A 25,150-nucleotide genomic window follows, 5' to 3' on the forward strand; every position below is an offset into this window, starting at 1 on the left:
TTAAAGCTGTGTGGAGAGCTTAAAGCAGTCAAGGTTGAGAAACATTGGTCTATGATCATGCAGTGGATAATTCATCTGCCACAGGGCCTAAATTGCTGGTGAAAGAGATTTATTTTTCCCCTTGGTATCTTGGTGGCACAGTGGTTAGAATGCAGTATTGCAGGCTAACTCTGCCCACAGCCAGGAGTTCAATTCTGACCGGCTCAAGGTTGACTCAGTCTTCCATCCTTCCGAGGTCGGTAAAATGAGGACCCAGATTCTTGGGGGCAATGTGTTGACTCTGTAAACCGCTTAGAGAGGGCTGTAAAGAACTGTGAAGCGGTATATAAGTCTAAGTGCTATTGCTGTTGCTATCCTATATAGCACATTTAAAGTCTACTCAAGAAGTGACATGAGGAAGGATAGGTAAGGGAAGACCTACTGTGCAACCGAATGTTTTCTTGCATAAGGTAGTGTCTGTCCTAAAGCCTTCTTAACATCTGAGTTCACTATTAATATACACACTTTCAAGATAGAGCTTAAATATATGCATGGTTTTTTTTTAAAAAAAGTAACTCTTGTGTTTCTTTCTTAGCTGCCCATACTGGCCTCTTCTGTTGTCAGTCTCTATTTTCTTGAACTAACGGATGTCTTCAAGCCGGTACATGCCGGATTCAGCTGTTACGACAGAAGTCTGAGTATGCCATACATTGAACCTTCCCAGGAGGCCGTTCCTATCTTGATGTTGCTCAGTTTGGCTTTTGCTGCTCCTGCCATTATGGTGAGTTAGAGAACTTCCCATCTGTCCTATTCATTCTGTGGTTTTGCAGGTGCTCAGCATGGTATCAGCCCATTAGCAGAAGACCAGATCCTCAGATCGGCAATTCCTATCTTCAAGAATTGATGCAGTGATTTATTTGCAGAGAGCCCCATGATCAGTTTTGCTCACCTATAGTCAAAAGATCCAGTGGTGACAGATTTGGGCAGCTGAGTCTGAAAAGCTGCCCGTTAAGGAATGTTCTCCCCTGGAAAGAAACTTTGAAGGAGAGCATGTTCTCTTCAACAGCTGGATGGGTAATTGGACATTATTAGTTCTTTGCTGGTTCACATGATCAAGGCTGAATCTTGGCATCTTGATTCAGATTTTTGGTATCCTCTTGTACTTGAAAGAATAATGGATTGGCACATATAGGTAAAACAGAAGTATTAGTTGGTAAAATAATTTAGGAAAGCTTGTACAGTATGCTTCACTGGATCAGTTAAATACTTATCTGCTTATTCACACATGTTCCACTTGTTTAGTTTTGAACTTGGTTAGTGTTCCTGTGGCTTGGTATATATTTTTTTAATGATTACATTTATTTTTATTCCACCCTTGTTGCTTTATAAGTATCTCAAGGTGGTGAACTTACCTAATACTCTTTCTTCCTCCTATTTTCCTAATAATAATTAATAATAATAATAATAATAATAATAATAATAATAATAATAATAATAATAATAATAATAATAATAATAATAATAGTTGGAAGGGACCTTGGAGGTCATCTAGTCCAACCCCCTGTTCAGGCAGGAACTCTATACCATTTCGGACAATGCGGTGAGCTGGGCTAAGAGAGAGTGACTGGTCTAAAGTCACCCAGCTAGCTTTCATGCCTAAGGTGGAACTAAAACTCACAGTCTCCTGGTTTCTAAGTCAGCTCATTATCACTAGATCAAACATCAACCCAGCCCATTTTAGCTAGCTTATAGTTCGCTGCTATGTACAAAGCTGGAAAATTGGTTAGTTGTGTTGTGCAAAATCATTCAGTATCTCAACCTCAATCAACAGTTGCATGGCTTTGACTTATGCTTCTCCCAAGGGAGATCTTCATATATAACAATCAAAAGCAATTAAGAATTCTGTAAAAAATAAAAATGTCAACTTTCAATCCCAATAGTTATTCTTGATAAAAGTCCCAGCACCTTAATAGTTGTACTGAGGCCCATTATGTTATTGGAAGCTCATTTGAACAATAGCATTTAGCTTACTAAATCCCTTAAGTCCCCCTTACTAACTGCATTATGGCTGAATTTTACTATCTTCACCGTCCTTATTTTGCTGTGGGGGAAAATAAGGGGAATCCATTAAGGTAGGTAGGGCAGCTAAGAGAACAGTAATGTCAAATTACTGCACTCTCAATTACACAGATACTGGGAGATGTATTGCATCATCAGTTTTCTAAAAATGGTCTCCACAATTTTTAATTAATGTTTTAAAAAGAAATGGCGAAAAGATTCTTTGCATGACTTTTCACTTAAAACACTTGAGGAAATACTGTGATTCTTACTAACTAGAACCTATTTCTTCTTGCTTGCTTTCCAGCAAAAAGAGGAAGCCTATATTAAATAATTGAGAGTTGTTTCATTTATGCTTCTTACTGGGTACTGGGCAATTAAGGCTGTGGTTCTAACTAACATACCTGTTGGAGAGAATTAAGAGAGGAACAGCCACCTGTGCCAACTATTGTAAGATCTGTTGGATAACAGTGAGCAAAAGATATGCCACCCAGAGCTTTGGATAATGAGATGGGTGGCACATTATTTAATTAATCAATCAGTCAATTAAAATAAATAAATAAATAGCAACAAAACCTCAGAAGAACCAAATTAAATTGCATTCAGACTTCAGCAAAATAGGGAGATGGCCACCACAACGGTCAAGCTAGGCCAGGGGTAGGCAAACTTGGCTCTTTTATGACTTGTGGACTTCAACTCCCAGAATTCCTGAGCCAGCCATGTTGGCTCAGGAATTCTGGGAATTGAAGTTCACGAATCATAAAAGAGCCAATGTTGCCTACCCCTGAGCTAGGCCAAGCTGTTGATAATCTTAAGGAGTTTAGGTACATTGAACAGAACACTGATCCTGTTTTGTTAGCTTCACCTACCTTTAGCTACTTTTGTTGTTCTACTGCAAGATAGGGATGCTTGTGGCCTAAGAACTGGGTATAGCTCCCTGTGATTGTGCTATCAACCTTGGTGGAAAATTAGCCCATTTTGAAAGTACATTTTTAACTGCTTAAAATAAGAGAAGAGAAGTTTTCAGGGAAGCAAATCATCCATTTTCTCCTCAGTTTGCCACTGAATTTTGATGGCATAATTTAGGGGATAGTTATGCATTTTTCAAGCCAGTTTTTTATTTCCTAGGAGTGTCCCACAATTATTCCCACCTTTAAATCCTCCCCAAAATTGCTCTGGCCGTTCTGGAAACATCATCATTAGTAAAAGGCCTCCTCCAGCCATCTAGTCAACTTTTGATCTGAGCTGTGGATAATTTTTTTTTTTAGATTTTAGATTTTATTAAATTTATACCCCGCCCTTCTCCCGGAGGACTCAGGGCGGCTTACAGCCAGTTTAAAACAGTGATACAATACAAAATTTAAAAAGATTAAAAATAACTATTTAAATTTGGCCGCTTCTACTAAAAATTTAATTTAAAACCCCTTTAAAATACCCCTAGGCCAGTCCTGCCTGCTGANTTTTTTTTGTTTGCACTTATGAAGATATTCACACTCTGATTTCAATCCAATTATCCACAAGGCAATGTCAGAGAGCTGGAAGAGATCTTAGATGAGCTGCTGTTTCAGCCAACAGAGCTGATCGTTCCTCTTGCAAACAAGATCATGTAAACATACAGCATATTCCCTGCCCTCCCTCAGAAAATTGAATTAAGAGTCACCTGTGATGTAATGCGAGCATCCACACTTTGGTGGATGAAATTTGCTCTCCAATAATTACATATAAAGTACTTTGACTTGAGCCAGACCCTGCTCAAATTGTTATAACAGTTACCTTGCATCCAGCCTTTGTAATTGCAGATTATGGTAGGCGAGAGCATTCTCTACTGCTGCCTTTCCAAACGCCGAAATGGAATTGGAGCCGAGACCAATATCAACGCAGGCGGCTGCAATTTCAACTCTTTTCTTAGGAGAGCTGTCCGATTTGTTGGTGAGTTTTTCTAATGGGGTTTTGGAGTTCTGTGGGGACCTGGGTGAAGCGTTACCTGGGATGAAGCACACGCCATCCAAGATGGCTGTTTCACCTCAATCCACATGCTTGCTTGTCTTAATGGGTTGAAGTACTCACCGTGTGGATTGGCAAAAAAAGGGTCACTGATTCAGAATTATAATACTGATATGTAGAGAAATAACTACAGTACCTATAATTTCACATTATTAGCAGGCATTTTACTATGTGGGCAGATTTAGATCAGCCCAGAGGTCACCAGCTGTCATCCCAAATTAAACAGTATGTCTGTTTGACCAAGGTTTTTTATTTATTTAGCATATGGCATAGCATAGATGGACTAGCAATGTAAATTAACATTTCAACTAAATTAGTAGAACTCAATAATATATAAACATCAAGAAAATCTATGTTCAAATATCAATATCTAGGGCATCTAACCATTGAAACGCAACATTGTTTATATTTTAAAAAATCAGATGTAGGACCGATATATGCCCTCAGCTTACAGCTGGTCACGATGTGATCTACAGTTTGACGTGGGACCCCACAGTCACACTGAGGGGATGATACTATGCCCCATATATACAGGGAGTCCCAGCAGACGCAATGTGAGGAGCGGGTTCTATTCAAGATTGTCCATTGCTGATGTGGTAGTTCAAAGCCTGGCACCTTTTTTTGTGAGGTTATGTATACGTCTTCCTATAACTGGGCATTTAGTGACCCATTTGGCTTTCCATTGACCAAAGTGTAATAAATTCTTTTGTTCCATTTCTAGGTGTCCATATCTTTGGCCTTTGTGCTACCGCACTCATCACTGATATTATACAGCTGTCAACTGGTTATCAAACACCGTATTTCCTGACTGTATGCAAACCTAATTATACTTCCCTCAATGTATCGTGCTCAGAAAATTCTTACATTGTGGAGGATATTTGCTCAGGATCTGATCCCATTATCATCAATGACGGCAGGTTAGAAACATATTTAATTGTATGTTATTCAGTATTTGTTATCCCTTGTTTATCATGTATGTACATCCTTGTCAGCCTGAATATATGTATGTATGTATGTATGTATGTATGTATGTATGTATGTATATGTAAAGTGACACATTGGGTAAAGGAGGCTGCAAGAGATGAAGAGAAAAGAATCAAGCAGTTTTTATAGGCTTTATTGAAATCAGATGGGAAAAACGTAATTCGGTCAATTTTGGAATGGCTTTTTCAGGATGACAGTTGGGAAGAACTCAAGGACATTGGTGTCTCAGTAAAGGTGATGAATAGCTGTGCTTCTCTTACTTTGCTCTTAGCTACAGCCCTAATGCATTAGCTGCCAATTTAATTATTAGCCAAAAGCAGGAAGTGAAATGCCCAAATGTCCATCCCATGATTCCCTTCCATGATACGATGCCTGATGGCTACAATTAGCATCAAAATTAGCTGGGATGAAGGTAGTTACCTTCAGGTAAATTACCTTTGTTGGACTGATTGACAGGTAGGTGACACTGGAACAAACCAAAGGCAGCTGGTCTTTTTTTACTCTACTTCTGCTGTGTTAATGTGGATCAAACCCCTTGGCTGTATTCTGCCATATATTTGCATATCCAAGAAACAGCATATATTGAAACAGATAAAAGAGGGTAGAGTTCTACAGAGAGAAATTGATGCAATTCTCAACGGCTCTCCTTAAGTTCTCGTAACAAAAGTTTCCTTAACTACAGGTAGTCCTCATCTTACGACCACAACTGAGCCCAGAATTTATGTTGCTAAGTGAGAAATTTATTACATGAGTTTTGCCCCATTTTACGACTTTTCTTGCCACAGTTGTCAAGTGAATTGCTGCACATGTTAAATTAGTAACATGGTTGTGAAGTGAATCTGGCTTCCTCCGTTGACTTTGCTTGTCAGAAGGTCGCAAAAGGGGATCACATGATCCCGGAACCCTGCAACCGTCATTAATAAGAACCAGTTTCAAGCAGCCAAATGTAAATCACATGACTATGGGGATGCTGCAATGGCCGTAAGTCTGAAAAATGGTCGTCAGTCACTTTTTTCAGTGCTGTTATAACTTTGAACGGTCACTAAACAAATGGTTGTAAGTTAAGGACTACCCTTATAAGTAAGGATAGTAACAAAATGGATGGGCATTTCAGTTGCTTGAAAATGGCAGTGAGTAAGCAGGATACAATTGCAGGGGGTTTGTGTCTTGCTAAAAAAAAGGTAATTTTGTCAACAAAATGGATTGCAACAATGCGAAAGATTTCCTTAATAATAGGAAATTGACAGTAATTGAACAATATTTTCCTGCTCCTATACTCTCTCCTCAAATGCATAATATAATGTTCTAAGAAAAACACACATTTAGAATTTGCAAAGATGTGAATACCTCTCTGTAAAAATACCATTTACTATCTGTATTCAAAGAGTAATCATCGTGCATAAAATTAAGTGATTTATAAATCACTTTATTTAGATACCCTAATAGCGTTTATAGATAGCAGGCTAAAATGTGGCCCAAGTCTTTCTTTTTTCAGAGAAAATGAATATATAAAGTCTAATTTTAAAAGAAGACAGTCTAACCTCAGTTCTTAAAAAAGAGGGGAGGGGAAGCCTAACAATCTTATTTCAGTTTCCCAGATTTACAGTACTTATTTTTGAGATTGCCTCAATATTTTTTTTTTAAATTACCTATCTCAGAATAGGTTATTGTATATTCTCTAGTGAGAATTTTCATGTACAAATGCTTCATGCATAAGCTTTGATACATCATAGACTTTGCTTGAGTTCATCCAAGTCTCCTCAAGTGGACTTTAATTTTAAGTTACTTCATGGAGATATCACTGTCATTATCTTGACAAAAGTAAAGAAATGGTTTGCCATAACCTACTACCAGAATGTTTTCTTCAACCTTGCAGTTTATCAATAACACTCAGCAATAGCAATAGCACTTAGACCTATATACCGCTTCATAGGGCTTCACAGCACTCTCTTAAGTGTTTTACTGAGTCAGCATATTGTCCCCAAGAATCTGGGTCCTCATTTTACCGACCTCGGAAGGATGGAAGGCTGAGTCAACCTTGAGCCGGTCAGGATCGAACTCCTGGCTGTGGGCAAAGTTAGTCTGCAATACTGCATTCTAACCACGGCTCCACCACGGTTCCTCAGGTTTAGCCAAGGTGGTCCTTATCCAAGTCCTAATCAGGTTCAACATTGCAGATCAGCCAAAGTTGGCTAGATGTTGAATTTAAGAAGAAGCGTTTCCTAAATGTTGCCTTTTTGGAAATATATTCACTACAACAATTAAGTTTTTTAATTCTTTTTAGAGAGATAAATATTAAAATATCACTCCACAAGATAAAAAAAATGAAATAATTAGTTAAACACCTTTTTCCTATCTACTAATTACCGCCTGAGTGCAGTATTTCTTGAGCTTCTGCTTTGAGGATTCCTTTCCATTTTTAAAATTAATAGAGGACCCCGAAAGAGCTTTAGACTATGTAGGTTACATTTATCAATATTTACCATATTAAAAATTAAAATTGATGTGTTAGTCGAATATTTATTTATTGAATCACGTAAAAGTAACAACGTTAAACCTATTAAATAAACAATGTTGAGCATATTAAATGTATGTTAGATTTTAACGTAAACATTAGCATGTTAAAAAAAACCCTGTATTTTTTTAACAACTAAAAACAGTAAGAAGAGTGACATTGTTTTAATTCTTGCAAATATCTTCAAAGTCTGGCAAATAATTTTGATTTCGTGGACCCAGGAGAGACTCTGGTAGGGGACTCCGGAGTCCTTGGACCACACTTTAAGAAACGCTGCTTTAAGGTTTTCTAGATTTCTTTTGTGCCACTGAACATCTTAATTGCCAGCCTCACCATGGATCAATACTGAACTACTTTGCTGAAGTATCTATTTCTTTACACCTTTAAAAAAAAACTGGGTGGTGATTATTAGCAAATCATCAAGTAAGCACAGATACTAATCCTGGAGGAGGAGAATTCTGCTGCCAATTTTGGGGCAATGGGTTAAAGAGTTTTAATTGATGGTTGCAATGCTTACCCAGTCACTGGGAAAATTAATGGCAAGAAATGAGCTATTGCCAAATCTTTATACCATATTCATTCTGTCATAATTGGAAATTTTCTTCATTCAGGATTTTAATCAGCGCAGTCAAAATGTCTATTACTGTTGGTTAATGTGAGCTACAGCAGTCATTCTTTACAAAATACCAAAAGGTCATTTTTTTAAACTGATAATGTAATAATAATTTCCCAGAACACAAGCTTGTAGGTTAAACACGGTAACCAAATTGGACCACCCAGTGATTTAGGTTATTTTTAAATCGGGCTTGGGAGAATGTCTTTTCAGTGAGAAATTTAATTTGAATGTCCTTCCTTTTGCAGAAAGTCATTTCCTTCACAACACGCCACCCTGGCAGCATTTGCAGCTGTGTATGTTTCGGTGAGTAATTAAGCCTTTTCGTATTAATGTGTACAAGAGCGAGGGGGAGAAGGGGGGGAATCAGAATATCATTTCTTCCCTTGTATAAAACAGCCTGATGATTAAGAGGAATCAATAAATAGCAACAAAACCTCAGAAGAACCAAATTAAATTGCATTCAGACTTCAGCAAAATAGGGAGATGGCCACCACAATGGTCAAGCTAGGCCAGGGGTAGGCAAACTTGGCTCTTTTATGACTTGTGGACTTTTTCAAAGAAGTGAAATATAAAAATTAGGGATTAAGGAGAATCGGTAGAAACACCATTTTTATTAAATCTCCTGTCTTTTGGAATAAGGAAATATTTTTAAAAGCAGTGTAGAGAAGCATGGCCAGATCACAATAATACAAATGTGGATATGCATATGTATACTCCTAAGTAACATCCAGTGTAATCAGTGAACTTACATCCAGGTAAGAGCAGCATTTTGTGACAGGTCACAAAAATCTACAACTTTCATTTTCACCATTAATTGTTGATTTATCTGCATTAAATGAAAGGAACTTTTTCATGATTGAAAATGTAGGCCATCAAAGAACGAGAAGTTTCTTTGGTTCTGACAGAATGGTGGAGAATGGAAGAAGTTGAATGAAAGTCCAGTTGCCTTTTGGAAAAGCACCTTTAGGATAACCATGACCTGGATGACTGAGACTCTCCATAGACATCAAGGAATAAGTTAATATCAAAAATGAGTCAATATTTCAGTACTTATATCAGTCTTTTAATTTTTCAACCCAAGTCACTGAAAATTCAGCATGAAAGCACATGGCTCATATCCCTTTTGACACCTATTACTCTTATTTCCTGATAAGTGGACATGGCATAGAATTGCACATGTTTTTTTCCTCTAACCACCGAAAGTGTTTCTTACAATGCGTGGAGGATTTAATTTTTGAAATATTTGAAGGGCTTTCAACTATGGTTCTTCACTGCTATTAAAGCTAAGATGTCACCCCATCCAGACTACATCCAGACATCTCCAATATCATTAGTAGGAAGTAGTGATGTGAAGAGACATATCTGATTATTTCTAATGGCATTCATAGAAGGGTGGAGGTTGGTGGGGGCAGGATTATCATTGAAGTTAGCCTATTATAATATGGGAGATGGTCCTTCTTTTCTCCAAAGGCTTTGTGGGATAAGCAGCTCTAATTTGGTTCCATTAGCACTTGGCTCTTCCTGTGCAATTTCCATAACACCTCCAAATAAATTCCCTGGCTGATTCATACTGGCAGGTGCTCAGTTCACACCTTGAGAAATTATTCAGTGGAGTTTGGAGTTCTGTGTCAAAGTGGACCTTTCACCTCTCCACTCCATTGAGTCAGAAAGACATTTTGAAGATTGACTTGTCCTCACCTGGTTCCATGTTCTCAGAGTCAGATAGAAGTNTCCATAACACCTCCAAATAAATTCCCTGGCTGATTCATACTGGCAGGTGCTCAGTTCACACCTTGAGAAATTATTCAGTGGAGTTTGGAGTTCTGTGTCAAAGTGGACCTTTCACCTCTCCACTCCATTGAGTCAGAAAGACATTTTGAAGATTGACTTGTCCTCACCTGGTTCCATGTTCTCAGAGTCAGATAGAAGTTACTATCTGAAAGAGCCACTGACCCTCTCTTAACCCGTTCATTCAGGAAACTGAGCTATTCGTTTTAATTCTATTTGTAAACTAACAGAAAATTCTTATAGTTCCCATCACTGTTATTGTCACTCCGAGTCATGGTTGGCACTTTCGTTTTTCTCCCAAATTCCAAACAGCAAGGAGAAAATCCTTGACTCTTTCATCTCACAATATATCAACTGAATTTAGGGTTGTTGTTTTTTTCTTCTTCTTTCAAAATAACCCAACGGGTTTTTGTTTGTTTTCCTTTATTACTCTCCTTCAAAAAAAACAGGAAAAGAAAGATTACCATTCCGTGGGGAAACGTCACTAATTTTTTAAAAAATATGTATTTCTTTTAAAGATGTACTTCAATTCTACGCTAACCGACTCCTCAAAACTTCTGAAACCACTTCTAGTCTTTGCTTTTATCATCTGCGGAATCATATGTGGCCTGACACGCATCACCCAGTACAAAAACCATCCAGTGGATGTTTATTGTGGCTTTTTAATTGGGGGTGGAATTGCCCTCTACTTGGTAAGTAGAATGCCAGCGCTCAGAATTACCTACATGTCTTATAAATTAAGAGGTTTTATGTGATTTTTAGATGTCTCATGTACGTTATTCAAATTGGCTCTCTACAAGGTGCTTTAAAAATGAACAGTTGTCCTTGAAAAATGGAGAGGCACCAATGATCTATTCATAAGATAATATAATGTATTTAGGGCTCTATAAGCCTTCATGAAGCTCATTTGGGCAATCTTGAGCAAATCACCCCTTCTCTTTAGTAGGAAATTAATGAAGGAGTGCCGAACTATGTACTCTGGGAATCATGGATGGGATATCATGGTGCTTACTATAACCCAGTTCACACTAGTCATATTTTTTTTTTGTATCAGTAGATAATTTTACAGCAAGTGCTATATTCTTCCTGTTTTTTTTCCCCCAGAAATTATTTTGATTAAACAAATAGTGCATGGAAAGTTGGCCCACTGCAAAGTGTCGAATTCTTTTTTTTTATTTCAAAGGATTCCCATTGATCCCGTGTAGATATCCTTGGAACAATTAAAATGCCCAGCGAGGCCACAAGGAGCAACCTTGACGGCCCAGGTGTCCTGGCATAATTCTGTGCCTGTAAAAATAAATACAGATGGTTTGGCACTATTTTCAAAGTTGAAAGGCCTCAAAATATCAACATTTACGTTTTACTTTGTAAACAATGCTTTGCGCTGAGGCTCGTTAACACTGATCACTTCTCATGTTGTGATTATACCTTTTATTATTCGTTCTCTTTTCACATGATTCTGATCCTTTCATTCTACTGGATTTCTACATCCCACTGAACTGTACTACCCAGCTTTTTAACATAGATGTGTCATTCTGAAGCATATCATCCTATTCATTAAGCACCTTCCAAAGAAGAAGAGAGGCGCTTTGGTCTATTATTGTTGTTGATGTCTTTTTTGGAAAGAGAAAAATATAACTGGACAGGTCCTGGGGTCAGCTCTCTGCAACCTCCCAAATTTGTGGACATCAATTCCCTGAAGAGCCATGCCAGCTAGACAATTCTGGAGGGCATTTGGTTTGGGAAATTCTATATTAAGCCATAGTAACCTGCTTGCGCTATCTCAAAGTCTCTCATACTGGGAGTAAAAAGTGAGGCATGGAGAGTCCCCCCAGGATTAGCTTACTCCAGCCCTTTTCCTACATACCTCTGGGGGGAGGATGTTCATCCTTTTCTGCACTGAGGTCCACCCCTGCTCTTTCAGAGGGGTACCACAGTTTTACTTTAAAAGTTGTGTAGGATCGAGACAAATAAAATGCTCGGTTCCCCTCTGTTGAATAGTGTTCTGCCACATTTAAACCTATAATTCAGCATTAGATTTTAGAGGGCTCTGGGGGCCAGGACAAAGCCTGGAGGCTTCATGTGGTCCTTCATCTGTTATGCAACTGGCTATAGGAGGAGCACCTCATTGTCTGTGCTCTTATTAAACTGCTGGGCTTTGTTGATTCTGGTTTCCTTCCTCAGAATTAGACTTGAAGCTGTCAAACTGAAAAAGGCCTGTCCTTTTAAATAACTAAGCTCTTCTGAAATTGGCCTGAGATATTGCAGCTTCTTCTTAACTAAAGAAATGTGATAAAGGAGCGAAGTTACGCACTGATGTCTTTTCATGTTCCTTTGCCTCTTCCAACTGCTGGTGAAACTGTTCCTTAGGGATCTTGAGACAGAGACAGATCGAAATAATTGCTAGGAATATGTGTACTCCCGCTATGGGGAAAAAAATCTATCTATATTGGCTGATATATTAGCAGTTTTAAGAGTTCGTTCTCTACCCACAATACTTGAGAAATTTAACTATCTTTTACCGAAGTGTCTATAAATATTTTCTTTTCCATAAAAGGGTTTTATTTTTTTCCCCCCTTCAAATACCAGGGTCTGTATGCTGTGGGGAACTTTCTGCCAAGTGAAGACAACATGTTCAGTCATAACATACATAGAGAGCCACTGAGACCTTTGCCTGACCTAAGCCAAGATCCCAATCGAATTTTACCAGGGAAAAGTGGTAGTGGTAACGATGTGATCGCTACTCACCACGTGGAGAACATGTTGAACAGGAACCACAGAGACACCGGCTCCTTGACAAACCTTAAGAGAGCAAATGCTGATGTCGAGATTATAATGCCACGAAGTCCGATGGGAAAGGAAAACATGGTCACATTCAGCAACACCTTGCCAAGAGTCAACACACCTGCCGTAGAGGAGTCAGCTCGACGGAACGCAACCATACATGCGTCTATGGATTCCGCCCGCTCGAAGCAACTTCTCTCTCAGTGGAAGAACAAGAACGAAAGTCGGAAGCTGTCCCTGCAGGTCATTGAAACCGATTCCGGACAGTCGCCGCCTAGAGCCATTGAAATGAGGTCAAGCTCTGAGCCATCTAGGGTGGGTATGAATGGAGATCACCATGGTCCAAGCAATCAGTACCTAAAAATTCAACCTGGTAGCATGCCAGGCTGTAACAGCGCTGGCCTATCTGGGGTACCCAGAGTCTCTATTCAGTCACGTCCAGGATCTTCCCAGCTTGTGCACATCCCTGAAGAGACCCATGAAAATGTGAATACATCTCCCAAAACGAGTTCCGCTCGAGCAAAGTGGTTAAAAGCTGCCGAGAAGACAGTTGGATGCAGAAGCAACAGCCAGCCGAGGATCATGCAGGTAATAGCCATGTCAAAGCAACAAGGAGTTCTTCAAGGCAGCCCAAAGAGCTCTGATGGCGGTACAGTCACCTGTACAGGAGCGATCCGCTACAAAACCTTAACCGATCACGAGCCAAGCAGTATTGTAAGAGTAGAGGCCCATCCTGAGAATAGCCGCCCCATCATCCAAATGCCATCCGAAGGAGAAGGCAGTGGGTCCTGGAAATGGAAAGCTCCGGAGAAAGGAAGCCTCCGCCAAACGTACGAGCTCAATGATCTCAACAGAGACTCTGAGAGCTGCGAATCTTTGAAAGACAGTTACTGTTCTGGGGACCGGAAAAGAAGCAATATCGAGGGCGGTGACCATCATCATCATGGGATCACCACAATAAGAGTGACCCCTGTAGAAGGCAGTGAGATTGGTTCAGAGACCCTGTCCATTTCTTCTAGCCGTGACTCAACACTTCGGAGAAAAGGGAATATCATTTTAATTCCCGAAAGAGGCAGCAGCCCAGAGAACACCAGAAATATCTTCTACAAAGGAACGTCTCCAACGAGAGCTTACAAAGAATGAGGGCTGGCGCTTCAGCCAAAACAAACACCACTACAATCAATACGGTTTGGGTGCAAGCGTTGTACTCTCTTTATTTTTAGAGCTGATGCCGAAATATTCTTGATGTGCCAACTATTGACCATCAGCCTGACTGTTTATGGATGTTGCTGATGTGTAGTGATTGTGCATGAATTTGTGAATTTCATGTCGCGGGGGGAAAAAGCACAATGCAAGAACCTAATGAAGGGGAGCAAGCTTTTGTTTTCAGAATCAAAATGTTTTTCCAGCGGGATCTATGTCAGCAAAAAGAGCGGTCTTAAAAACGAGACCACTTATTTCCTGAATGTGCCAACTTTTCAACTTATCTCTATTTCATGGTCAAAGGGAAGCAATTTTTTTAAAAAAATAAGCAAAAGCTGTACCAGAGTTGTACTTCATCTTTGCGGGTTTTGCACCAAAATTTAATACCAAATGGTGCTGATTCTAACTTTACATTTTTAGAAAACTTCTACTCCTGTGCAGCTCTCTAAACACAATACATTTTGATGTGCGAGTTCTTTCCGAGTATTCTAGCTGAAAACACATGCTAACTGCATTCATTTAGAATAGAAAAGTATCAAGAATCAATACAGCTTTGCTATAGTGCAGTTTTCATCTCAGATGATTGCAAAAGTTTTGTGTAGTTCTTTGAGAGATTTTTCTGGAGCCAAAAAGAGAACAAAAACAAAAGATGATATCCCATGAAAGTTGAATGATTCCTCCCCCCCTCCCCCGAGTTAGTTTATTTTTTGCTTTTCTCCAAACTTTATTCAGTTACAGGTGCTATAGAGATAGATGTTGCTTTTTAACGAGATAGCTTGGGATTAATTTAAATATTGTGCTTTTTAAAAAAAAAAAAAAAGATAGGGATCTCTTACAGCACTAATTCAAATTCTTCATTTTGAACAGGTTCTCAATTTGCCTCATTGCTTACATTTTTTTTTCCAGGTCATCGTTGATTAGCTAGCATTTCACCCCGATCACTACCACTGTGTTGTAACAGTGCAAATAAATCTTACAAGTCAGATTGCCTAATCGATTAGCAGGTGTGGCCTTAAACATAGGAACATCACCGACTAGACAAAGGACCCCTGTTATTCTTTTCCCAAAAACTGGGTTGCGCTTCTGCTTCCAGAAGTGACCTGAATTTAATGAAGGAACATGATTGGAAGTCCCAAGCAATCATAATAGGCTTATCTTAATCTCCCGTGGCTGGTAAAATAGTCAGTGGAAATGAGAACTGAAATTAAAGTTTGCTGAATCCTCTCCCGGATGACAGTTTGCTATCTTAAGTACTTAAAACCAGATTACATTAGATCACCTATCCCCTTCTCTTCTGCATCAATGTTGAACCTCTGCCTCCCTCTGAGTTCCTAATATATTAAATAGGATTTGACAGTTTTGATGCCAATGAAAGCAATGGTTGAGGTATCTTGTAGCTGGCTATCTGGTGGCCTCTGACAATATGAGATATTGGATAATTCTCCTATCCCAGTGATGGCGAACCTTTTAGAGACTGAGTGCCAAACTGCAACCCAAAACCCACTTATGCATCATCAAGTGCCGGGTGGGTGTGGCCCATTGGCTGGGTGTGGCCAATTGGGTGGGCATGGCCAATTGGGTGGGCATGGCTGCAGGGGTAACGGCAGACTGGGTGGGACTAAAAAGTTCAATCAATCAATTCCAACTTTGCAAGAACTTTTTTTTTCCCGCGAAAAGTTGAAATTGACTGATTGAACCTTTTTTTTTTTTTTTTGCACATGGCGGCGGAGGCCTAAAGCAAAAAGGTTTTATAAAACCCAGCTGAAGGCCTAGGACTGGGGCGACGACGCACGTGCCCACAGAGAGGGCTCTGAGTGCCACCTCTGGCACCCGTGCCATAGGTTCGCCACCACTGTCCTATCCCATGGATGGGCTGGTCTTTTCATTTGGGGACAATCATAGATAAAACCAATACTCACACTCACACAGAGAAGTGATTCTCTTACTCATTTGAAATATAAAATGACCCTTCAACTACTTGCAGCATGTTCATCGATCAGTGATTATTTTTTGATTTAAAAAGAATGCCATGCCCAGTAACAATCATCAAACAAGCGTAAAAGTGCTGCATTGTAGTACCACCACTCGTATTCAGTTAACATCATTTTCAGTTAGAATATAATTATTTTTCCCCCTACCATGAGCACATCTTGAAGAAGCGAGATGCTGCTAGAGTCCCACCCAACTAAGGAGAAAACTGGTCAAATGAAATGGGTTATCAAAAAAAAAAAAAAGGATTTCTAGTATAATAAATTATGGACAAATTGATTTATTTTGGGTTCATGTCACGTCCTGTGTTCAGGTTTTGACCTCATAAGCCACGTCTCTATAAATTCTTTTATCCTATGTGAACATTTCAAATTAAATAGGTTCTTAGAAAACATATTTCTTATTTTTGCATAAAACAGGCATTTTAAACCTGTTTTTTTTTAAAGCTAATAAAACTGCCAGCACATTTCACAGGAAATGTGAAACCCAACTAATAATGCAATGGTTGATCTGTACATTAATCCAGGAGGTGAACTGTGTGGTTAGTTCACATCAGAACACTCAGCCAAGGACGAAAATTGAGAGGTATCTGGCATCTAGCATTTGGACGATTCAGTCCAAATCCTTATGTTCTAGAAATCTAAATGGGCCAACGTCAACTATAGTTGCTTGTTTATGTTTCCCTTGCTCCCTCCAAAGAGCTTTGAGTGACAATCTATCCTCATTTCTATTCTACAAGAAAGAATTGGAATCCAATCTATCTATTGGAAACCTGTTGATTTTTCTTGTTAACATTAAAAAAAAACAGTACATAATACAAGAAGAGTTTGGTCATCATCATACAATAAAGCTATCTTGTCTATTAAAACAGCATTTAAAAGCACTTCAGAAGCAAAGTGCAAATATTGTACTTCCCACTACTTTTTTAAAAATGATGGTAGAGGGAGCAAATTACTGATTATATTCTATTTATTGAATTCATATCCCCTTTTCTAGCAGGAGCATAAGGCAGCAAATCTTCTTGCATTCCCCCCCTCCCACATCCCTGTAAGCTCAGAGAATTAACAACAATGCAGTTGTTCCCACTAGTTAGCAGCGGCTCTCCCCATCTAAAGGCAATTGTCTTTACCAGCTCACATACTGTACCTGAGATTCTTTCAACTAGCATGACTATGCTGAAGCTTAGCCTGCAGTCCTGCAAAAGACATGGTCTTCCCCAGTGGTGGGATTCAGCCAGTTCGCACCACTTCAGCAGAACCGGTAGCTAATTTTTTGTTGCCCAGGCCCAGAATGGACCTCCACACAGAGAACCGGTTGTTCACATATTTGAATCCCACTACTGGTCTTCTGCAAGAAGGGTGTTCTTTTTAGATAATCATTCTGAAATCTAATGTGAGTTACGCAGCAAGCAGTTGTTTCTTGCATAGCCCACAATAGCACTGAGGAGTTAACATCTCTCATTGGATTAGATGGAAAGGGAGGCATTATTAATGATACCATTTAGAACAAATGAGAATTATGTCTTGAGATATGCATCTCGAAACATACCTACGTTTCCATTTCTTCCAGTCCCAAACTGGTCATCACACACCCTTAATTCCAATCCAGCTCAGGAATAAACCATGCAATCCTGATTGCTGGGTGCAGGCATCCAGCCGATATATTTTTATGTCCAACACTCTTGTACCAACAGCTCCTTGTGTTATGTTGAATATTTGATAAGGGCCCCCCCTAGTGAAGCATCCATGCTTTTTCATAGGAGGCTCACATCTAGTCTTTAACTAGAATATCATGCCATGGGCTGCACTGAAAAAGTAGGTAGGACCAAATATACTAAATTTGATTTAAATATTGGTATAATTGAAACTTAATATACCATATATAATTAGTTCCCATGTGTTATAGAACTTCTCTCACATTAAAAGTTGTAATTTGGTGGCTAGTTTGAAGAAGCCCTGGAGCTGCTTGCTGGGCCTTTGAGGCTACATTTTTGCCCTAGCTGGATTGGAGGATTGACTGTCTATTTACAGAATTTAATGTTAAATATAGTATTGAACTTTTTCCCCAAAGGAAAGGCTACTCAGATTCTTGACTAAGATTAAGTCTTCTTAACTCTGATAATTTCTGATGAACTGTTGACTCGCAGGCAGAGGGGATTACAATTCAGTTTATTAAGCTGGAAAGCCTTCGAAAGACTTAACAGTACACAACACACAGTCACTGCTAGGCTAAAAACATGTCATGTGTATCACTCTCGGTTGTACTGAGCTCATCAGGACTTGTGCTTCAATGAATAAATACAGGATTGTGATCTGAACAACTGCAATAATACAAGCACTCCGAATAGCCATTCTAGATAACATCTCATTTTTTTTTCCTGTGGCATGTTTATGTTTTTGGAGGGACTGGTTGCTTTTCTTTAATTATCCTTCTTGCTTTGCTTTAGTTAGCTAACCACATATAAATAATTGTGCGTTGTTACTTGGACTCTAAATTTCGCTGCACTCTTTCAATGGCAGTGATACTTTTCCTATCTAAACTTTTCCTACTTACCAGCCAACAACTTTAAAAGCACTTGCAAAATCATTGAAATTACATTCTTTACTTAAAATACTGAAATAACTTTTTTACACAGAAGTGCCAAAGGCTACTCTTTTTAATAACGGCTTCTCAGTAATTACATTAAAGAACAAACAGTGTAATAATAATATACATTGAGATTCTAACTTCTGTTTGTATATCATCTGTGAAGCCTTTTGTAAAACAAATCTCTGTTTACATTCCACTGATACCTTAATTTCAAACAAATCAAATTGACAGGTGGCATCTTCGAGTTGTTGTTTTTTTTTTTTACTTGCTGAAAGGGGCACCAATTTCTTTGTTAGGCTGTGCTTTACTAAGAAAAAAAAATTGGGTAAAATACAGAATATGTTTTTAAATGAGAATTCTATATAAAGTATTGTGTTCTAATAAAATGTTATGCACTGTTTTAAAAAAACAAAAAACAAACTTTGTAAATTGCTATAAATGTATTTTGTTAAATAAGTACAAAATTCAATGCTACTGTGTGAGTTTATTGTGCTAATATCATTAAAAATGAATATTAATTCCGCATTGAAGTAGAGAGATCTTATTTGTGTGTCCCAGAAGTGTTTAGAGTTGTTCCTTTCTTTCCCCATATAACTAAATATATATGGCCTTTTCTTACAAGAGGGGGTGGCGTACATCTCCGTTTCAAGGCCATTGTTGTGATTCCTGCCAGCCAATGGATCTGGCAGCTGAGTCTGAGGAATCAGATGAGGAGGAGGGGCCTGGAGTGACATTAGAGTCAGAGGAAGGCTCTGAGGAGCTCCAAGACTTACAGTCGGACGAGGACCCTGGCCCCTCTACTCACGCTCAGGCTGAGACACAGCTGTGCTGGGAGCCTGAGTTGGACAGTGATGAAGAACAGTTGGGATGAATCCCGGATGCACGAATATGAAGGCAAGAGAAGCGAGTAGGACAGAGGAATGCAAAGGGCGGCTCCAAAGGCAAAGGAGAAGGCATTAGGCAGCCACACCTTGGTTGAATTATAAAAGGGAAGGTATGGGAGGTGCTGGTTGCCAAAGGCAACCGTTCGTGTTGAGGATTGAGTTTCTGTGGACTGTTTGCCTTGGACATTGACTCAGGTCTGTGATAATAAATGGGGTTAGTTTTTTCTTGCGGTTCCTGCCTGTTTGTTGGAAGAGGGGTTTCTCCTTGTGAGCATAACAAGGACTCACATAGGCTGGGACAGAACAGCCATGAGCAACGACTAGAGTAAAATCTGCAGGGAGTTCTTTCCTTTCCTCTCCCCTCCTCTCTCCTCTCTCCTCTTTCCTTTCCTTTTTCCTTTCCTTTCCTTTTTTCCTTTCCTTTTTCCCTTCCCTTTCCTTTCTTACAAGAGACAGAAAATCAAAGCTTTCCTTTTTTTTTAACAGGTACAAAATTTGTGCTGGTAATAGATCAAAATCAGTATGATGTTACTACTCCTAGCAACATAGCAATTAAAAAACAAGAGACAGCAAACTTCTGGAGTGACCAATGTACATGTATGTAGCAGGAAGAAATCAAAAGTCAAGATGGTGGCAACGACTGTTATTAAAACCTCACCATGTTTTACATGTGTCAAATGTAAAAGGGGATGGAGCTTCAGTCACAGCTGTCATGCTGACTTTTTTAACCCCTCACTTGTGGCCAACTCTGGCCATCCTAATCCAGCACCGCAAATAACGGCTTTAAATCTAGTCTTTTAAAAGCTAAACGCTCTGTATGGTCTTCCCTTAATAGACAAATGGATGGATTTGCCCACTTATACAAAGATGATAGATACATTGTCATAAGAAACCATTTCAGACAGAAAATCAACTTGAGCTTTATATATAAATATTTCTTAAAACATTTACTTGACTGTGGAAAAAATTAGAAGTTCAGCTAAAATGTATGCTATATCAAACCGTGATTGTTTAGCTTATTTCCATAATTCGGATGCCAATACATGTTGCAAACTTGTTCCATACAAAGAGGAAGGAATAGTATGTATGTTCACTGCATTGAGTCACTTACAAAGTAATAAAGAGGGGGGGGGAACCCAGGCAGGAGAAGCCTAACTACATTGTCTTTATTAAATCAGCTGATCTTTATAGAACTTTCTATGCCCAATTTGTAAGATGAGTAGCTTCAACCACAAATTACGATTCACAGGCAGGATCAGGAAAATCTACCCCAGCATGACTACAAACAAACAAACAAACAAAAAGAACACCCAATATATTCAAAGTAAGTCAGAGAAACAAAACCAAAGGAAGGGAAGTGGTCATCTATTTTAGAAGTGAACAGGAAAATCCATTTGCAATTTAATCTCCTTAAAACCTATCCCCATAATGCTCTTATTGGTCTACAATATTGAAATACTGACCTAAATTCAAATCACCATATGCCAGAACACACAACTTTGTAATATTGTTGACTAACAAACACTATTATACAACATTGTCTGAGATACAAAAAGAATAAAACGGACCAGGTTTAGCCGGAGAGACAGTTTCATGTGATCAACTGGAAATATGCCCAGATTTGCTTCCAAGGTGATCAGATCTCTGTTGCTAGAGTGACAGAGGCAGAAGATCTGTTGCCATGGAAACCAATCAGCATCCTATCGGCTGATTTTTGATAGCTTTATTGAAAAGCCCAGACTCAGTATCTCGGAGAACTGCTTCAAAATCTATAATTCATTGTTCCAGTTTTATTTCTCCATCTAGAAAGATGACTACAACACTGCAAATTTTCAGTTTTCAGTCTAGTTCCACAGTACAGGGTGGGGAGGGAGGAGAGTTAGATTTGTTTTGCCTGCTTTTGACTTTTCCAAATATGAATGAAAATGGAAGACTGGAAGAGAGGCAATTAAAAAAAGGGTAGCTAATGGAGAAGAAACCTATACTTTGACAGTTAAGGGGCTCATTTCTAGATGATCCACGATTTCATTCAACTTCATTCTGACATTGTATTTTCTGTTCCCATGGCAACTAAACTAGTTATCTGCTTGTAGATAGCTGTTTATATTGCAGCTTTATGGAAATGCCGTTTTTAATCATCTCTTAGCATTAGCAGGAAAAAGGAATGCTGAAGTCAAGAGAAATGTTCTCTGTGGACATCTGGCAGTTGGATTGCTGATATGCAGAAGACCTTGCTGAAAACAAGAGTAAAAAAGGGGTTGCACATCAAAAGTATGTGATACCCAAGTGAACACTTAGAGGGTTGATCACTACTAAAATATGCATGGTTCTGCTATCAATAATTTATCAACCCTACATTGGCTTTCCTTCTGAATTAATAAAACCAAGAGCCTTGTTGGACCTTCTCACTCAAGCCCTTTCTCACATCGTACAAAAGCAACCCCAAATGTCTTCTTCTTCGTATGGCAGCCACGTGCAACTAGTTCAATGCACAGCAGGTTCACCAACGGTATGATCTGTTTATGTACCACAACAAAACTGAGTAGGGTGGGTTTCTGGGTAGGGTAGCTATAGGGGATGATGGTGAGAATTACAAGGCAGCAGTTTTGGAAGGGAATCAGGTCTGCGGAAAATGATTTATTCAAAGCAGCATCGGATTTCCAGTAAAAAGCAATGGTGTATCCACTTCCCAGAAGACAGACTTTCGGAAAGTCTTATTTATAGTGTAAAAGATAAAGTGGATTATTAAGATATTTTATACAATAATAAAAGCAAACATGCAATATAAATTTAAAGAGAAAAAAATGGAAAGGAAAAGAAAGGAAAGGAAAGGAAGGCACTATAATAATGTAGACTTCTATTTAAATAGCAATATATTTTTCTAAATTGGGCTCTATACCTAATTTTCTGTACACAAACTGAATGAGAATGTTGTAGTAATACAAGTCTTTCTTTCTCCCACATGTAGATCCACTAACACAAATCAACAATGATTATTGTATAACTCAGTCTTTCTATTTAAAAAAGTAAACAGATAAATTCCTGGTGACTACAGAGACAAATCTGTTTTCTTGGCAATAGTATGAACACCATTATGTTTTCCAGATTACTTTTTTTCAACTATTAAATCTAGTCCTTAAGACTGGTATTTCCTCCCATCAAGCAGTAAGCAGGTAGAATCTTTCATTGTTTTTATTAAATTAGCTGAGCACTGAATTGCACTCTCTCTTCTTTCTCAAGATTTTTATATATTTTATATTTCTCAAGATATATATACACACACACACACATACATATACATACACACATATATATATATAGTTATATATATATAGTTATATATAGTTTATATATATATAGTTTATATATATAATATTTAGTTTATTCAATGGTTAACATACAAAACACCAAAACATTTTTTAAAAATATTTTTTCCATTTCATTCATGCTCAATGTAAACTGCCTGCACAAGCCCCTGCAGTTTTCTTGGCAAGATTTTTCAGAAGTGGTTTGCCATTGCCTCCCTCCTGGGGCTGAGAGAAAATGACTGGCCCAAGGTCACCCAGCTGGTTTTATATCCAGGGTAGCACTAAGACTCATGGTCTTCCATTTCTAGCTGATGCCTTAATTACTATACTAAACTGAGTCTTTTCTCAAAATTATTCCGTTCCTAATTTAGAGAGTGTCTGTGAATGATATTAAATCACAGTCAGAAAAAATGAATCAATATCTGTATGCAATGTAAATATGGGATTCAAGAACTTCCTAGAGGGAATAAATGGAAACTACAGCAAAGTTACATTTTAAAAAAATAACTCCTTATTTTTAGCCTTGGTTAAATATTTATGAACATTAACTAACATACATACAGTAGCTGCCCATCTCATTAAATGTGACTCTGGGTAGTGTACAAACAAACAAAACAGCCATTAAAAACAGTTAAACACAATGACCAATTTGATGGTGTTTTTGACATGAGTGTGCAACAAAGACCTCAGTCATCCTATCATATCATTTTTTTAACGATTTTAAAGAGCCACAGCTACCAATATTTGGGTTTTAATTGGTTTTTAGTAGGGGAAATTTTTTGTATGATGTTTTAATACGCTGTGAGCCGCCCTGAGTCCCATGGGGAGAAGGGCGGCATATAAATCCTGTTAAATAAATAAATAAATAAATAAATATCCAGAAAAGATCTTAATTAAACTGATATCAGACCAATTTAAGTTTGCTTTTAAATCAATCATTCAAACATCACCCACAATAGCTCTTTATTTAACCTGTATTAAACACTTTCCTTGATTTTGCAGAATAGGTTTGCTGTATTGCCCATATGCTGGGAGATTTTGTATTACATGAGACCTAAATGAGTCAAAAACTTCCGAGGAAAATAATAAAGCAATCCTAAGTCTTGTGGGTAAATTCAATCATAAATCTGTGCAGCTTTTTGGCAATCACAGCATAATGTTAGTTGGAATCTCAAGGTATTAGCAGTTTGGGCAGAAAGTTATGAAGGCAGTCCTGCTTAGCAATCAGTAAGATCAATAGGAGTCCAGGTTAATAAACGAAGATAGTAAATGAGATCAGCAGGGACCCCAGTTTAATAAGTCAAGGCATCAGGTGGCTATAAATTACAAAGGAAAGAATTTGGCTTAGCATTAAAGAAAGAAGAGATTACACAGCCATCAGAACTGTGAAGTGGTCAGATCCAGGGGTGCTTCAGATCATTTGCTACCTGAATGGAAATGCCTTCATTTCCCAATATCTGAGCTACACAAATCCAGATAAATACTAGGTGGCAGCAAAGTGTAATGGTATGGTGGGAGTGACCTTGGACAAGACAAGAAGGAATGTGGGCACAGCAAACATCTCAGAAGGGGTCGTTCCTAGTGTCTTGGACTGTGAAGGTGATGGGGGAGAGACGTACTTTCAGACTTGCAAGATACTGTTAACATAACCTTACAATAAAATCAGAACGAATACCTCTGGGTGTGTTTCTTGTCTATGCTACCTCACAAGGCTGACACAAAAGAGTTTTCTGTATCTCTCTGCTGGCTTTCAGTGCTCATCCAGATTTTTGCAATACAGATATAGCAGCCCTACCCGCCACTTCCGCCTGCACAACAGTAGCAGCAGCAGCGGCATCACTCACTCTCCAAACAATCAAGTGAGGTTTGGCCTTCTAAATAGCACCTGAGGTGTCCTGGCAGCCAGCACAGCCACATATTCCAGACAGCAAGATGACTTTGGTGCAATAGTGTAGCTCTTCATATGGTGGCTTAGAAAGTAATGAGTGTAATTTAAACCTAATTTTTCATTCATCTGGGTTCCCCCTAAAGCAGCTGCTTCATTTCAATTAACAATTGGGCTAGATCTTCTTTTAACACACACACACACACACACACACACACACACACACACACACACACACACCAAGCATTTAGCATTCCCTTAAAGGCAATGTATTAATTTGTGTCTGATTATGAACATTTCTATAAACTTTCCATATAATAGAATGTGAATTAAAATGCAAGTGGGCATTTAAAATACAATTTAGAGATCTTTCCTGAACTTAGTAGCATCAGATGGAAAGCACTATCCATGAACCTCAGCAACCACCAAAATTGCCCTGTGATGCCCTATGGGAAATCTGGAAAGTGGAGAGACGTACATACACTCCCATTCCTGACACTATCAAGAGGGGTGAGGAACCTCAACCCGTAGGCCAAATGGAGATGTGTAAGCCACTTAGCTTAA

General features: G+C 38.6%; 1 protein-coding gene across 1 annotated transcript in view; it reads left to right on the forward strand.

Annotated features, from left to right (window-relative positions):
• PLPPR4 (phospholipid phosphatase related 4) overlaps positions 1 to 13,871 on the forward strand; it is a 36,506-nt gene extending 22,635 nt beyond the window's left edge. The window contains exons 4-9 of the mRNA XM_015822121.1: positions 575 to 760; positions 3,837 to 3,966; positions 4,763 to 4,958; positions 8,402 to 8,459; positions 10,463 to 10,636; positions 12,534 to 13,871. Coding sequence (XP_015677607.1) covers positions 575 to 760; positions 3,837 to 3,966; positions 4,763 to 4,958; positions 8,402 to 8,459; positions 10,463 to 10,636; positions 12,534 to 13,871 — 2,082 coding nt within the window. The remainder of the gene's footprint in view (positions 1 to 574; positions 761 to 3,836; positions 3,967 to 4,762; positions 4,959 to 8,401; positions 8,460 to 10,462; positions 10,637 to 12,533) is intronic.
• The last annotated feature ends 11,279 nt before the right edge of the window (positions 13,872 to 25,150 follow it).

This window comes from Protobothrops mucrosquamatus, unplaced genomic scaffold, assembly GCF_001527695.2.
Source record: "Protobothrops mucrosquamatus isolate PMUCROS unplaced genomic scaffold, P.Mucros_1.0 scaffold1469, whole genome shotgun sequence".
Lineage (NCBI taxonomy): Eukaryota > Metazoa > Chordata > Lepidosauria > Squamata > Viperidae > Protobothrops > Protobothrops mucrosquamatus.